This window comes from Copidosoma floridanum, unplaced genomic scaffold (assembly GCF_036245765.1).
Source record: "Copidosoma floridanum isolate Cflo_tuat_1 unplaced genomic scaffold, Cflo_Japanese_pri ptg000012l, whole genome shotgun sequence".
NCBI classification, from domain to species: Eukaryota; Metazoa; Arthropoda; class Insecta; order Hymenoptera; family Encyrtidae; genus Copidosoma; species Copidosoma floridanum.
Window position 1 is genome coordinate 3,086,942 of NW_028321889.1, and position 15,827 is coordinate 3,102,768.

Sequence of the window (15,827 nt, forward strand, 5' to 3'; positions counted from 1 at the left end):
AACCAAAGAAAATCCCGAAGACTTTAACTCCATAATCCGGTAGCCATGAGTCATTTAACATAGGGACAATGCACGTATGACTGTCCATGGCATTTATATATGTAGTCTATAGACTCCTACATGAGTAAACTGGAGTTTTTGTTGAATACTGTAATTGTAGTTGTACGTTTTGTTAGTAACGCTATATTTCAAAATGACAAGGAACTAGAAGAGGAAAAACTAATTTTATCATCGTACGTATACTCTCACAAATTTTAGTTATCGATTAATTAAACATAAATATCGTTTTAATTCTAATTTAATCGTTTGATGATTAAAAAAAAATAATTTTCGTGTTCATACACATTTATACATACATACATGGCTATAAACTTTATTCATTCATCCAATACTTAAAGTTTTTGTTTTGAAAAATCCATGGCGATCGCAAGAACATGTTGCACCGATGGCAAATAAATAATGTAAAAATCGAGCTGGAATTATATTGCCGCGCGAATAATTATTTTTGTGACGCAACAAAAACGAGTTTCCGACCTCGGGCTACCCGAGTTTCTCTTCTTAATGGAAGATAACGGCACCGGTCCACTTAGTCGTTTCTCGACTTTACTCCAGAGATGAAGGCGTTCGTCGCAAGTAAGTGTATAATTGATACCATTAAGAAACTTTTTTTCGACCCACACCATCTTAATTGTAATTATAAACGTACTGATTTGAAAGTTGCTTTTTTTAAAAACAACAACTATCTTAATTATTATTATTTTTTGTTGTGATGTATTGTCTTGTTGTAATAATTGATTATTTTTCAACTCAAAGGATTTTATCAGTATTTTTAGTTAATACATTTTTAACACTTATTTTTTTACCATCGTTTCAGAGATAAATGTGTTATATGTGAGTTATTTAATTCAACGAACTTAAAAAAAAAAATTAAAAATTCTTGCAAATGAATTTTCTTGCAGTTTCTTGTGTAGCTACGAATTTTTCATGTTTTAATAATTTATTAAGTTGTAATTTTTTTCACTATTACAAATTTTAATATTATAGAATTTTTATAACATTATACTGTGATAGTATCAAAGTTTTTGTTTTTTGGTCTCAACTATAATTTTTACCCCACAACTTGAGCTTAATTAATATAAAATCATAAAAAAGTGTGACACAATTTTGATTATTTGATTTCGTTTTATGTATTTATTTTACATATTACATAATCAATAAATATTGGTTTTAACGATATCATGCCATAACATAAGCGTATGAGGCTTCTCTAATAATGTGCACGCATATAAAGTACACAATCAAACTTTCAGGGACCCTATATTATTTCTGTAATATATTTGTCTTAAAAACTTGGGTGAAAAAATTCAAGTATGGTGAATGTAAGATTAATTGCTAGTGATAAATTCATATTTATTAATAAAGCATTAAAAATTCTTCACTAATAATCACAAAGTAATATCTAAATTATTCGGACATTAGAGTACCGAAGTATTGACTGCATAATACACTTTTTTTTTTTTTTTAAACGGATGGACATTTTTTGTACGTTGAATGTATTCAACTTTCATGTACCACCAAAGTTATTAAAAAAAACCTTATTCACAAACAATTTCTATCTAAGTAAAGAACCGATACAAAAAAAAAAAATTGTACTCTACCAACAATTTTTTTATCCTAGTAAGAAACTGAAGAAGAAATAAAAAAACTACTGCACACAAGTCTATGACATTATTTTTAAAACCTTTTGAACTATTTTTGAAAATTAATCTTTATTGTCGGGATGCTGATTGATCAAAGAAAAATTGAATTGGCTCACGTAGTTACACATGAATAAATCAATTACATTAATGAGTGTTTTTTTTTTTTTTTTTTTTTTTTTTTTTTTTTTTTGTAACGTTTATCCTGTACTTGAAAACCTGAAATTTTCCGCTTAAAAAAAAATGCTTAACAATTGTACACATTTACCTATTAGATATGTAAGGTGTGGTTGTGCGCGCGCACGACCCTGTCTTGTTATTAAATTTTTATGTGAGCATGACGCATTTATTTATCGTATACACTCATATACAAGGAAAAATGTGCTTAATTCGCAAATAATGTACACACATTTATATGTAAGTAAACATATTACATTTATAATTTCATGCACAGCAATATTTTCACACACAGAGTCAATTAAACAAAAATAATCAACATATTTATGTTCAATGTATAATATCAGACAATCAAACCATAATTTTGAAAGTAGGAAAAATACCCCACTGAACTGTGACGTTTAAATGATTTTTCCTTTTTTTTTCTTTACTCTAGGCATTTTTATGTGCACAATCAGCGCCATTGTTTGCTCTGCCGATGGAGATATTGCGGCAAAATTTAATACCTCGGAAGTAGTACCCGATGTCCTGAAAGAAGCACCTGCGGAATTACTCGAGGTAATAAACATTGAAATTGAACGCACGAATGTACAAGCAAACACTTTTTATTTTTACCTACTTAATGCACACATAAATAAATATGTATGAGTATTGTTGGAAAAAACATTGACCGAATGAGTATATACATATATATTTCTTATCTACTTTTGATTCAAACTCAATTGTCATATACATACCTCAATGCTACCAATCCATAAAATGTACCTATATATAATCGTTTTACAGGTGAATTTCAATGGTAAAATAATACAGGAGTTTGGCCAAGAGCTGACCCCAACTCAAGTCAAAAAGGCACCAACGTTAACATGGAACGCCAATCCCAATGCTTTCTATACCGTCTGCATGACCGGTAAGATAATATTATTGTGAACTTTTATTGTATTAATTACACCGTCGTTTGTATGTACATGTTATTAGAGTCATATATATATGTATAGAAGATGATGATATACCTTTGGCCAGATCGTGTACTATAAAACTTGATCGATACATTTTTTTTTTTTTTTTAAGCATTGAAAAATAATTATTTTTAATACTCCGAGTTGATTTGAAACATTTTTGTTACATTAAAAAACCTTGAAAAAACACGAGTCTGTCCGCAACCTTCTTTTTCTACAAATGATGAAATCAGATTGCAATCAGTATAGCAAATTGAGGGCGCTCCTACTCGACAACCGTAATATGAATGACTTCTCATTATTTGTCGTCGGTGCTCGTGCATTTTCGTCCAGCCAATTTTCCATGATCTCGGTGATATAGTTAATACAATATATGTATCGAGTAAACAATGTTTTTTCAATCCACGAAGAAAAGATTTTTTTTTTTTTTTATCATTCGAAAAATATTGTAAAAGAGGCAGACTTGAGTACAATTATTTTATAAATTTGAAAACACTCTAAAATACAACTTTACCCAAATGTATAGTGCACTTTTTGTCAAAGGCCTTTTTGGCGAATGTGCATATTTTAATGATTGTTTCTGTATCAAAATGTAATTTTGCCGGAAAAAATTTTGTCAAGGACCGTGTTATTTATAAAAAAAAAAAAAAATCAAAGCGCAAATCAGGCTCTCCATTGAAAAAAAAAAAAGAAAAAACTGCAACACAAAGTATCAAAACCAATGTCCATGCCTGCAACCGATGGTCAGAGACACATATTTGAAAGATAGTATTTTTTTATTTTAATATTTTTGAGCATACTTGTTATGAATGAAATATGTATACATTTGCAGATCCGGACGCACCGAGCCGCACAGATCCAAAAGCTCGCGAGTTCCTCCACTGGCTGGTGGTGAACATCCCAGGCAGCGATATAGGCCGTGGCGACACCATGGCCGCTTACGTAGGCTCGGGTCCACCCAAGGGCACCGGCTTCCACCGCTACGTGATAATCGTGTACGAGCAACCTCGTGGCAAAATCGACGTGTCGTCGGATAAACGTATACCGAACAACACGCGCGACGGTAGGCCCAAATTTTCCGTGCAGAGGTACGCGGACGAACATCATTTCGGACCGCCCGTCGCTGCTAACATGTACCAGGCCCAATGGGATGATTACGTCATCAATGTTCACCGGCAACTCAGCACCATACAATCTTTCAACGTTTGAAGGTTTTCCTTTTTTTTACCATTTTTTACCACGCAATTCTGTCATTTGTGTTTGTTTCGGTAGTTCAAGCTTATATACTTTTTTACTGTATTTAAATAATAATAAATTTCGTCACTCCCAATCAACGTTTGTACTAATACCAATGCAAACAAATAAATATTTATATGCTCAAATAAAATGTATATTCATTCAAATCGTATAATATTCATTTAAATCGAATAAACAAAAATCTTTTTTCAAAGTATTATTTGATAGATGTATATAAATATTCATTTTATTCAAATAATTATATTTAAAAAATTTTTTTACGAATAAATGTTTATTTAAATTGATAAAACTTTTTTTTTTAACGTATACGCACTTAGTAATTCATACTAATAATCGCGTTCTGAAAAATTATTCGGTAGAAGTTGATGCTTGCAATATTATCCACAGATGTAACCAATATTGATGCATTGATATTTGTACTATATTTAAAAAAGGACAAAGGATGATACGTATGGTATTTTTTTTGTTCATCTTTTCCAGAACTTTTTTCAAATACGTACAATGATAAATATTTATGAAGCGTCTACGATGATGACTTTACAAAATAGTGTAAAAAACCAATTAAAAAGAGTTTTCGTTTGACGTAAAACTAAATTAATTGTACATGAATCATATTATAATGTCAGATTTATACACCCAAAGTCACGAAATGTGAACAACATACAACCCAAAGCTCGGAAGTAATTACTACGTAATTATGGTGTACTTTAATTACTATTTTAAAATAATGATAAATCTACGGCCACGATTTTTTTTTTTTTTTCCCCGCCTGATGGTACAATAAATTATGTTCAGTTGAGGTGTCAGAGATGTTATTAATTTTAATTACATCCTTTTTCAAAAATCATTACACAACTGTAAGTTTATACCGTACAGTACTGTGCAGACAAGAAGTATTATTGTATGGATGCACTTACTGATTCACGGATAGCATCCTGCCGTGGAGTCGACATAGTGTATAATGGCTCACTTCCTCCAGCGCACGACTTTCGTACACATTCGTGTGTATTACTCTTCCAGAGTCCATATAGTATACACACAACAGAATCATCATACATGTTATACATATATTTTCAATTCATCGAAATGCCCTGAGATTAACACCAGCGACGCAAATAGATTCGAATCTAGGCTTGGATATTAAAAAAAAAAATTACTTGAGGGCTTGAGACATGATGGGTTTTGAGGATAAATTTTTCAAAAATTGTCCTTTCAACTCACGAACTTTTTTCATGACATTTTGGAAGTGCCAAGTATTTTTCACAAAAAATTTCTTGAACGCTTCTAGACACGCGGAATGAACGCACATGTACTTCGATGTGTATATATATATATATGTGTATATTAACACTTTGGAAATGCTCTGCAAATAAAATGTGCAAAGTGTTTGTTCATCAAAGATAATGAAGAGGAACAACGAAGTACAAGTTGAGCCGTGAGACGCGGGCAACAATCATTTCTAGATGTTCGGCGTCTCATCCGTGATGTACCAGAGCAAACACGAATTATGAAGGAAAATATTATCTTCCGATTCAAGCAGGATGTCGAAAGGAAAACGTCACTCTTGACATAATCGATACGCGATTCATAAAAGTTTTGGTCGCAACGAAAACTGAGACCAGTGTGCTTTTGACCTGCGACACGATGAGATTTATCGTAGGTAAGCCATTCCCGTAGACAATTTCTTTCAACCCTTTATTTACTTTTTTACTCTTTTACTGTGAAGATAAAATCACCATTTATACAGCATAAATGATATTTATTTATTTCAATGTATATGTTAAATATTAATACATTCTTGTATTTATATATTTATCCATAAATTATTATTATTATTATTACAGCATAAAATTAACTATTAATTTTCATGCTACGCAACAAGGAGTTGACTGTTAATTTTGGAGTATTGACAAAAGTCTATAATTTAATGTAAAATATTCTAGGAATATTCGTTTGCACATTGAGTATTGCTGCAGCAGATGTGGCATCGGACTTTATAAGCGAAGAAATAGTACCAGACGCTCTAGACACCGCACCGAATCAACTAATATCGGTAGTCTATTTTTATCGTAGATTTTTAGCTACCATACCAAAGTCTTACAAGTAGCAGTTTTTTTTTTTAATATTTGTTAGAAAATCGTTTCCATAATTTAAGTATTAAACTATTTTTTAAACTAAATAACACCAACGAGCCATATATTATTGATGTCATATTTTTTTTGCTCAGTATCAACTTTTTAATGATTCATACACTTTTGCACTGTTTTAAATGATGACTAGTATCAACAAAATTAAATACCATCAACGTGGTACAGACTTACAGCAAGACTCGTATTAAACATATTATGTGTATATTGTCACATTATACAGTTTAGCAACGAAAATCAACTGACGTGCTCTTAAAGTTGGATTTGTAAAATTGATTAAAATAATAATGCGCAGTTTACTATAAATGAAAAAATAAATAAGTAATAACAACGTTGAAGCTTGCCTACAAAGGTAAGGCCGTAAAATTCGGAGAAGAGCTGCTGCCCACCGACGTGATAGAACAACCAACCCTCGAATGGAATGTCGCGGATCCATCGAGTTATTACACCTTGATAATGACAAGTAAGTAAAAAAAAAAAAAAAAAAAAAAAAAAAAAAAAAAAAAAAAATCAAGCATATATTATTTATATCGCTCACCTGTACATATAAATAATGTTATAATCGATAAACCATGATGTATGTAACCAGACATCGACCCCATGAGTCGCGAAAAGCCAATATACCGCGAATTCCTGCACTGGCTGGTGGTCAACGTTCCAGGGGACGACGTGTCCAAGGGGGAAACGATCGCCGAGTACGTCGGAGCCGGACCACCGAAGGACGGCGGTGTCCACCGCATGTTATTCACCGTGTACAAGCAACCGGATAAATTGACATTTACCGAGGCTTTCATGCACAATCGGCAGTTGGGAATACGGTTGAAGTTCAGTCAGAAGAAGTACAGCGATAAGTACAATCTTGGGGATCCGGTCGCTGGTATGATGTACACCTCGAGGTACGACGACTACGTGCCCCAGCTGCACTCGGAATTCATGAAAGGTGTTAGAGTCTAAGTATATTTGCATCGATCATCCTTTTGGTTGGTTTTTTCTTTCATTTGTTTATGGTCAACTGTATACGCTTTGAAACTACGGGCGTGGGTGCTGTTTTGCTTTTTTTTTCCTCAAAGTGTAATATATTCGCTATTATTTATGTAACTGATTGCTCGACTATGTTTTCTCGAGCAAAAACAATGCATGGCAATTTGAAAGATTAAGCAATCAGAACAAAAGAGGAATTAAAATTTAAAGCGCCTGAAAAAGTGTCTAAATATTTTATTTTCAATACTTTACAGTTGTAATTTAAAATATATATCTTTTGTTAACTTTTTCTCAGTGTTGTATTGTGAATGGTGATGAATGAAAACATTTTTTCAGCAAAGAGAATGCACATTGTTCATGAAAAAAAATGTTCTTATAATCTTGAATATAACCATTAAAATAATTTTGCTCTCATCTGTACGCACATTTGTTTCAATAGTTGGAAATTTTGGCTTTTTTTGGACACTACTGCTTCCAAAATAAATTTTTTATTTGTCAAAGTGTGTTAAGTTAAACGAACAAATTACTCTACGCAGTGTGGATATTACGTTTGAAAATTGTCAAAAAAACATTCACATATTTATTTTGATGTAAAAAGATTTGCACGGGTAAGATGTAGTGCGTACACTTTTGAAAAAAATGAGCGAAAAAATTTTGTTTTCTTCAAGTAGTATGGTATGCTTATAAGGGATGATAAAATAAATAAAGAAAAAATATTTTTAATCAATTATAAAAGTAGGCGCAATGATTACGATCACATAAAACGCGTTTAACGTAACTAGTTTACTTAAAATTGCTCATACTGGTAGTGCCATTAGTAATAATTTTATTACGTTGTACTCTAAATTTGAAACCCCTCCTCTGCAATCAGAGTAAGGAATGTAAAAATATTTGTAACTAAAAAACATAAAAAACTATTATTTCCTCGTTAATTTATGTACTCGAATATTGCTTTTACCATTATGTTGACTGATTTATTTCAAACGTCTGAAACGGCAAAAAGTAGAACAGAATGTGGTACTTACAAAGGTAACACGTTAATAATTTTTACTTTAAACGCAATTTTTTATCATTTGCAATTTCTATCAATTTTTTTATCAACATTTGCTAGCATGAATCTAAATTATAAGATACCCCTCATGATTTTTTAAAAATCTGTCCCACAATAAATTTGTTCATTAAAAAAAGTTTGTATAAATAGATTTTATTGTTTGAGATAAGTGTAATACATCCATAATTTTTACAATTTTATTATATATTTTAAAATCACGTGCGTTTGAAAATATCACATTTTTGTTGGCAAGGTCACAAGTGACGATACCGGTACACGGTATTTGTTATCAACGGTCGGTACATGCCCGGTGTTCTTTATCGACAGGGTGCGACCAAAATAATAAGGCGAACGCGCAAACACACACCAACTCTCAAGCAGTCCAAGACAAAGTCTAACAACTGTCCAACCCTAACAGGCTCCAAAATCGTCGCCATTATTTATCCCCAATGAATACAGTTTTTTCGCGCATTGTGTCGAAGGTAGGAAAGGAGAGTTTAGTGAAATTACATAAAACACTTAACTTGATTCGCGTTACTTTGACCTTGGGTACAACCGTTCGAAATCTTCGGAGTACCCGTGTGTGTGTGTGCATCACAAGTATCAACTAATTTTGACGTGCTTTGGTTGGGCACCCTCCCCCTCGCCCTCACTCTGGCTCGCACTGTAACACTCGCTTCCTTCTTGCCCTTCGACCTTCCTCGTGGATCATAGTGATAGCAAGGACTCCAAGAAAGACATCGGAAGGAAAAATCGTTGTGCGGTGACGTGATCAAGTCTTGTGCGCGAAACGGACGACGAAAGTGACAAGGATATATTGGTATTGAACAGAGTGAAAGAGAGAGAGAGAGAGAGAGAGAGAGAGCAAAAGTACCGAAACAGGGACGATCAGTGAGCGGAGAGAGAGAGTTGATGATTGGAATTCCAAGGGACGACAGACACAAAATCACGGTGAAAATACGCAACAACATGAAGCGAAGCTCGAGCCGGGACTCGCCGCCACCGCGAGTCAAACGCGGCCGATCGTCGCTTGGACGGTGAGTGTGTGTTTTCTGTGTGAGTGTTTTGGGTGTACAATGAAAATGGGAAAGAAAAAAACAGGAAGACAGCGGCCAGCAGTTACGTTTTATATTATTGTTTACGACTCTCCGGTGATTTGAATAAAATGAAAGAAAAACCAAATTAATTCTTCTCCTTCTTGCTTCTTTGTTCAGCTGTGTGTGGATGTGCGCAAAAGATTGGTTTTCGTTCCCCAAGTGCCTGTGCCTCTCGGTCTAACTTATTCATCCTACGCAATTTGGTTATTATCGTTTGTCTGCTTGGAAAGTATATTTATTTTTTACGGAATATATTCTGATTTTTCATTGCAATGTGAGTGCCGTGCGAGTGCGCGTCATTGTTTTAGTACACCCACTATATTTTTACTCGGGTGCGGACTCCATTTTGTGGAGTTGCAAACGTGCAGGACGCTATACATGCTATTTCTTCCTATAAATGGTCTTGCGCGCGTGACGTGTGCTATTCCTGTCTCTTTTATCCCTACACAGTAGCTTATCCTCTCTCTCTTCTCTTCCTCTTTTCTCATAAGATTGGACCAAACTTTCGGAACTTTCGAGATAACTGGCATTTTATACAATGATTTTTTTTTCGTTGCTTGGAATAAATGTTTATTTAAATAGAAGCCCAGTAAAGTGATAAATACGTGTTGTCCCAAGAAGGAAGGTGCAAAATATAGTGTGCAAAGGAAAAAAGTGGAGTTCAAACAATACTTTTCAGTTTGTAAATTTCAGATTTAAAGTTGATTGATATCAAAATGTTGCAAGAAAAGGATTGTGTTAGTTTTTTTTTCAATTGTTTGTTCAAATTTGGTGACCCTGAGTGGTGGTTAAGATAGTTCTGTGGTTGGGAGAAATTAGTGCTTTGTTATTTAAGTGGTTTCTTGTAAAAGAATATACTGTTGACAAAAAAATTTAATTTGTTCATTGAGTGACATCACTTGACAATTTGTTGTCACCAGAGTTAGTCAAATGGAAAAGTTCATACATGTTGATTATCAAGCAACTAGTATGGTTTATGTGTTGAGTTCTTAAATTATCTTTCATTATGAAGTATGTATACAACAACCAATAATTTTTTCTAGTCAAAAAGCATTTACATATTTGTATGTGAAAAATGTTTTCATTTTTTTTCATTAACAATAAATTCCTGTTTTTATTTAATAATATTAAAACTTTTGTTTGAAAAAACCTTTTTTTATAATTTAAGGCTTTAATACATGAAAAAAAAATACTGTATGTTCAGATTGTTATACTGTTTAGAGTTTTTTACTTTGTTCAATTTTCCATTAAAATATTAGCACAAGTATATGTTTTTTTTACCTTTTATTTTATTTTATTGCAAGTAGTAAATTTTTTTTTTTTTTTTTTTTTTTTTTGGAACAATTTTTCACTTGTAAAAGTACTTTTATTGAAAACATTCCACATAATATAACTTCTATTATACTATGCATGTACCAAAATTAATTAAATCAATACAGGAAACGTGTTACAACAAAACATATGTGTCACCCAATACGTCCAAACATCACTTTAGTCTTAAATCGCATTTCATTTCATTTTTCAATTTACTTGAAAAAGACACAAAGTAATGAAATAACATTTCTTGCACATCTCTAGATACGAGGACTCGAGCGACGAGCGCATGACGCCTGAACGACTGCGAAGACGTAGTCGAGGAGCTCGGAGCCCATCACCACCACCGCGCTCCCGCTACATCGAGTCCAGTTCGCACCGTGAGGAGTATCCCCGGCCACCCCGCGAGATCCCAGCCGAGCGGCCCTACTACAAGATCCTGCGTGTCAGTGGCATCCATCCCAAGGCCAGCGACGAGGCCATCAAAGATTCCATTTACCGCGAATACAAGAAGTACGGCGAGTTCACCACCAGGATCGCCTTCGAGGCCGACGAGACCATCGCCTACGTGTGCTTCCGAAGCCACGAAGACGCTCGCGAGGCCAAGTACCAGAAGCCCCGAGTCCTCATCTACGATAAGCTCGCCATGGTCGAGTCGGTTTATGAGAGACCCGAAACTGCCTACGCTCGTCGTCCGCGCTCCATCACCCCGCCCGACTATGACCGATACTACGCCAGGTCGCCCGGCCCAACGGACAGACACGCAAGGCCCGTCGAGCGCGCCTACGATCGGGTCTATGGGCCACCCGTCGGCCTTCCACCCCGGGAACTTCGCCGGGAGCCCTTACCGCCACCGCACCACGAGTTCGTCCGGCCCCCGCTTCACCACGGACCCCCGCACGTTCACCCGGGCCCACCCCACCACTACGGCCCCCCGAGGCACATGATGGTGCGACATCCGGCCCACGGTTTCGAGCGCGTCGAGAACAAAAAGGACAAGTTCCCGAACTACCTGCACCACGTCTCGCCCGAGGACGATCCCCTGGCTACGCGCACCCTCTTCGCCGGCAACTTAGAGATCAACATAACCGAGGAGGAGTTGCGCCGGATTTTCAGCAAGTACGGCATCGTCGACGACATCGATATTAAGCGACCACCACCCGGGACCGGCAACGCGTACGCCTTCGTGCGCTTCCAGACCCTCGACATGGCCCACAGGTGCAAGGTCGAGCTGTCCGGCCAGTACATCGGCAAGTTCCAGTGCAAGATCGGATACGGCAAGGCGACACCGACGACGCGCATCTGGGTGGGTGGACTCGGGCCGTGGACTTCAGTGGCCCAGCTCGAGCGCGAGTTCGACCGGTTCGGGGCCATCAAGAAGATCGACTACATAAAGGGCGACAGCAACGCTTACATACTCTACGACTCGATAGACGCAGCCCAGGCCGCCGTCAAGGAGATGCGGGGCTTCCCCCTCGGTGGCCCCGACAGGCGGCTGCGCGTCGACTTTGCCGACGTGACGCCGAGCCTGGGCTTCAAGCCCCGGCCCTACGCCGAGGACGGTCCTGAGTTCCGCACTAGCAGACCCGTGACGGCCGACTACGATGCCGCCTACGATCCTTACGGTCCCGACGGCGAGTTCGCCTACAGCAGCTCCAGAGGGTTCCGGGGCGGTGGCAGAGGCTCGTCCACTACCTGGCACGAGGGTCGCGGCGGTAACAGCCGCAGAGGAGGAGCCTATCGGGGCGGAGCATATCCGGAGGGCTATCCCAGGGAGGAGGCAGACTGGCCGAGCAGTCGGCGGCCACCACCGGAGGTCGACGCTTACGATGCTCCGAGGGCCGTGAGGCGGTCGCTGTCGCGCGAGCCGGGGGTCGACAGGTCGCGCTCGCGATCACCCAGGAGGCGGCCGGTCGATTCCGACTCGGACTCGGAGAACGCTCGCAGTGGGATGCTCAGTAGTTCGCGCACCTTCTCCGACGTGGCGCGCAAGTCCCTGACTTCGTGGTCTGGGGCCCTTATACTCAAGAATTCGCTATTCCCAGCCAAGTTCCATCTGACGGATGGTGACGCCGAGATTACCGATACTCTCATGAAGGACGAGGAGGGCAAGCCGATGCTGCGCATAACCCAGCGGCTGCGACTCGATCAGCCCAAGCTGGACGACGTGTCCAAGCGTATACAGACCTCGAGCGCGCACGCGATATTCCTAGGACTGGCAGGCTCGAGCAACGCTGTGTCGAACGACGACGCTAACGTACAGACCCGACCGCTGAGGAACTTGGTGTCGTATCTCAAGCAGAAAGAGGCAGCGGGCGTGATATCGTTGGTCAACAAGGACACGGAGGGTACTGGGGTACTCTACGCCTTTCCACCTTGCGCCTTTTCCACGGAGTTGCTCAAGCGCACCTGTCCGAGCCTCAGCGAGGAGGGTCTCAAAGAAGATCACCTGGTCATCGTTGTTGTTAAGGGTGGTAGCGCTTAAGCTCGCGATAAATGTTGCTCGTTTTTTTCCCCAAATGTAATCTACATATTATTTGTATACGTGTATACATACATAAACGCGACATCGTTCGTTATGTAGATAATCAAAAGTCATAAGGCTGCGCGAACTTTGAGATTAAGAATTATTTTTCACACGACGGACGAAGAACAGGATTTATTTTACAATGAAATTGAGTTTATTTGAAAAAGACGGGCGAGTCGAATCGTGTCGAAGTGAAACGTATGCCAATTCTAATGACTAGATTTTGAAAAAGACTTGATTTACATTATTTTTGGATAATTTGCTAATTGACGCTCGAAAGACATCCAATGTTAAAACTAATGTTAATACTACCGGTGTGACGTGTTAAACAAATGATTAACAATAACTCTAATGGATACCATATCATAAGCTCAATTATGATATCATGATTAATAGATTATGCTGATTTGATGATTTTAAGTGCGATTTGAGATGCCCAAGCCAACATTTCAAACAAGTTCATTTTGTTTTGATTTAAATCTCATTTAATAGAAATACCAATCGCGAATGATTTGTACATTTATTTTTCTAGAAATATGTTATTAATAAGTATATAAAAGATTTTTAAGCAAAAACTACACTCTAAGCTTGACACACTCTTCAAATTCATCATCTCTGAGATTGTGAAAAACAATATTATCGTAATCTGCAATTAGATTCTGTTGATGATGTTTTTTCATTCGAGATAAAATATGAATTGCTTCAATGAGTCTTATTTTTTGATAATTACAAACTTGGTTTTTCCATTATTTACAACAATGATGGAATGAAGATGAAAATTTGTTTTAAAATTAAAAGCATTACACTAGTTGAATCAAAGTATCACGTGTTCAATTAAAAAAAAAAAATAGTGGTTTTGTGCTTGCATTTAGAAAAAAAATCATTTGAATTTAACAGTCAGAATTGGTAAAATGGTTAAAAAAAAAGTAGCAAGAGTGATCAGACGACGCATACTCACAATAGAGATGTATAAACTAGAAATATTAATGCAAAAGTTAAAAAAAATTATTCATCAACAAGTTCTATAAATATCGCTCACCTTAATAATCATAATTTTAGTTTGCATATTATTAAATTTGCAATAATTATCTAATTATTCTCATGTAATAATTTATTTTTAGTATTTTATATGTGAATTAATTGCAATAACTCGACATGCAGTTTAACGTTCTGTTAAATGTTTCTTTAAACATTTAAGATACTCTAACATCTAAAAAAGTCATAAAGAATTCGAAGCAATAAAATATTGCGATCTGATATTTGTATAAGGTTTTAGAAAAAAAGTGTGTGAAAGACCTGGGTTAATGATTGTGTTAAAGACCTATGCGATTTTGCGATATTTTTCTATTTCTTAATTTAATATTTAATTTAAACAAAATAATGACAAATATGTATAATAAGTAAGTTAGTTAAGATAACAAACTTATGTAATCTTCAGCAGACAGTTAGAACTGTTAAAAAAATTTATATTATCAGGATATTTTTTTCAGGTGTGATAGTTGTGGTTCAGTGAAAAGAACAAAATGGACAGTGTTTTTTAGGGGGAAAGAATCGAAAAAATTTTAATCCTGAAAAATTGTGTACAGTGATGTAAAAAAAAAAAAAAAAAAAAAAAAAAAAAAAAAAAAAAAAAAAAAAAAAAAAAAAAAAAGTGATTGTGTCCTCGTTTCTGAGTACTTAGCAGCTTCTTGAATCTCTGTACTGCCTAATTCTTGTAAACTAACAGAAGAGATGCATGGAAGTTTCTGCCAAAATTGTGCTCAGTTGCGAATTATGCAGGTGCAGTGTTTATAGAGTGTACCTCTGGTGATCTGGAGAAAAGAAATGAAATAGATGCCGTTTTGCAGATAAAAATAAATTGATGTGTTTTTTTTTTACAATACTCATCACCTGCAGAAAGTTTAAAGTTTGAGGTTCTGTTTAGTTGAATGATATTTTTGCCGAGATTCAAATTTTATGAAAAATAATCAACAAATTGGTTTCCTCTACTGAAAAATTTTACTCTGTTGAAATTCAGTTCTTTCAGTTCAGTGATATCAAACGTGCTGTGATAAGTAGTTTTTTCAGCTGTTATAAGTACTGAAATTTTTTCTAGTATTCCATTAGTGCCAGTGGCTTTGCAAATGTTGAAATAATTTTTTTTTTTTCTTTTCTTGAATAAAATTGAATTTCTGAGTGGTTTTAAAGTTATGTGATTTGTGTTTCTTGTTTCAACCAGTGTCACATTAGTTAAATGTTCATGTATAAATTTTTAAGTTCTTGCAGACACATTTTTATAAGCAAAATAGAAATATACTCAAACAAGATAACATTTTTTATGTTAATTAACGATTATTGTTCAATGACTGGTACGTTGAAATAAAGTAAATTATTTTGAGACAGCTGTGATAGTGAGGTTTGCAGTGACACTTGGTTTTTCAGTTATAAGTGTCATTAGTTGGTTGCTGAGCTAATTCTGTGGAATCCATGGGCCTTTTGCAGTACTTGTAATCTGTCATACTTCCACAATGGTCTTGCTTGGTTGGTAGGTCCAGATGGTAAGTTTTGCTGTAAATACTCGTTTTTTTTGTTTCAGGTGTCAGTCAAGCTAAATCCAAAGGCTTTTCTGCTTTGCTTCAAA

The 15,827-nt window shown here is 36.2% G+C and overlaps 3 protein-coding genes across 4 annotated transcripts; all 3 read left to right on the plus strand.

Moving 5' to 3' along the window:
* Positions 1-171: 171 nt before the first annotated feature.
* On the plus strand, positions 172-4,289 carry LOC106638507 (protein D3-like). The gene is made up of 5 exons (XM_014351715.2): positions 172-233; positions 399-633; positions 2,311-2,432; positions 2,661-2,784; positions 3,666-4,289. Exons 2-5 carry the CDS (start codon positions 615-617, stop codon positions 4,040-4,042), a joined length of 642 nt encoding a protein of 213 aa, XP_014207201.2. The 5' UTR covers positions 172-233; positions 399-614; the 3' UTR covers positions 4,043-4,289.
* A 1,435-nt stretch (positions 4,290-5,724) lies between these two features.
* Positions 5,725-7,251, plus strand: LOC106638505 (protein D2-like). Its single transcript, XM_014351712.2, has 4 exons — positions 5,725-5,750; positions 6,034-6,143; positions 6,577-6,700; positions 6,827-7,251. The coding sequence occupies exons 1-4, from the start codon at positions 5,735-5,737 to the stop codon at positions 7,189-7,191; spliced, it is 615 nt and encodes a 204-aa protein (XP_014207198.2). The 5' UTR covers positions 5,725-5,734; the 3' UTR covers positions 7,192-7,251.
* Positions 7,252-8,645: 1,394 nt separating this feature from the next.
* Positions 8,646-15,393, plus strand: nito (RNA-binding protein spenito). 2 transcript variants are annotated; one of them, XM_014351638.3, is made up of 2 exons: positions 8,646-9,306; positions 10,945-15,393. In XM_014351638.3, exons 1-2 carry the CDS (start codon positions 9,182-9,184, stop codon positions 13,163-13,165), a joined length of 2,346 nt encoding a protein of 781 aa, XP_014207124.2. In that variant the 5' UTR covers positions 8,646-9,181; the 3' UTR covers positions 13,166-15,393. The 2 variants fall into 2 exon arrangements, with proteins under 2 accessions (XP_014207124.2, XP_014207125.2); XM_014351639.3 differs by lacking the exon at positions 8,646-9,306 and adding an exon at positions 9,313-10,377.
* The last annotated feature ends 434 nt before the right edge of the window (positions 15,394-15,827 follow it).

What these genes read in the sequence shown, in the direction of transcription:
- LOC106638505 (XM_014351712.2), top strand. An exon ending in CACCGAATCAACTAATATCG is followed by an intron (nt 6,144 to 6,576) that starts GTAGTCTATTTT and finishes ACAACGTTGAAG; the next exon opens with CTTGCCTACAAAGGTAAGGC. An exon ending in TTACACCTTGATAATGACAA is followed by an intron (nt 6,701 to 6,826) that starts GTAAGTAAAAAA and finishes GTATGTAACCAG; the next exon opens with ACATCGACCCCATGAGTCGC.
- nito (XM_014351638.3), top strand. Translation starts at nt 9,182, where the DNA reads ATGATTGGAATTCCAAGGGACGACAGACACAAAATCACGGTGAAAATA. An exon ending in GGCCGATCGTCGCTTGGACG is followed by an intron (nt 9,307 to 10,944) that starts GTGAGTGTGTGT and finishes GCACATCTCTAG; the next exon opens with ATACGAGGACTCGAGCGACG.
- LOC106638507 (XM_014351715.2), top strand. An exon ending in CACCTGCGGAATTACTCGAG is followed by an intron (nt 2,433 to 2,660) that starts GTAATAAACATT and finishes ATCGTTTTACAG; the next exon opens with GTGAATTTCAATGGTAAAAT. An exon ending in CTATACCGTCTGCATGACCG is followed by an intron (nt 2,785 to 3,665) that starts GTAAGATAATAT and finishes ATACATTTGCAG; the next exon opens with ATCCGGACGCACCGAGCCGC.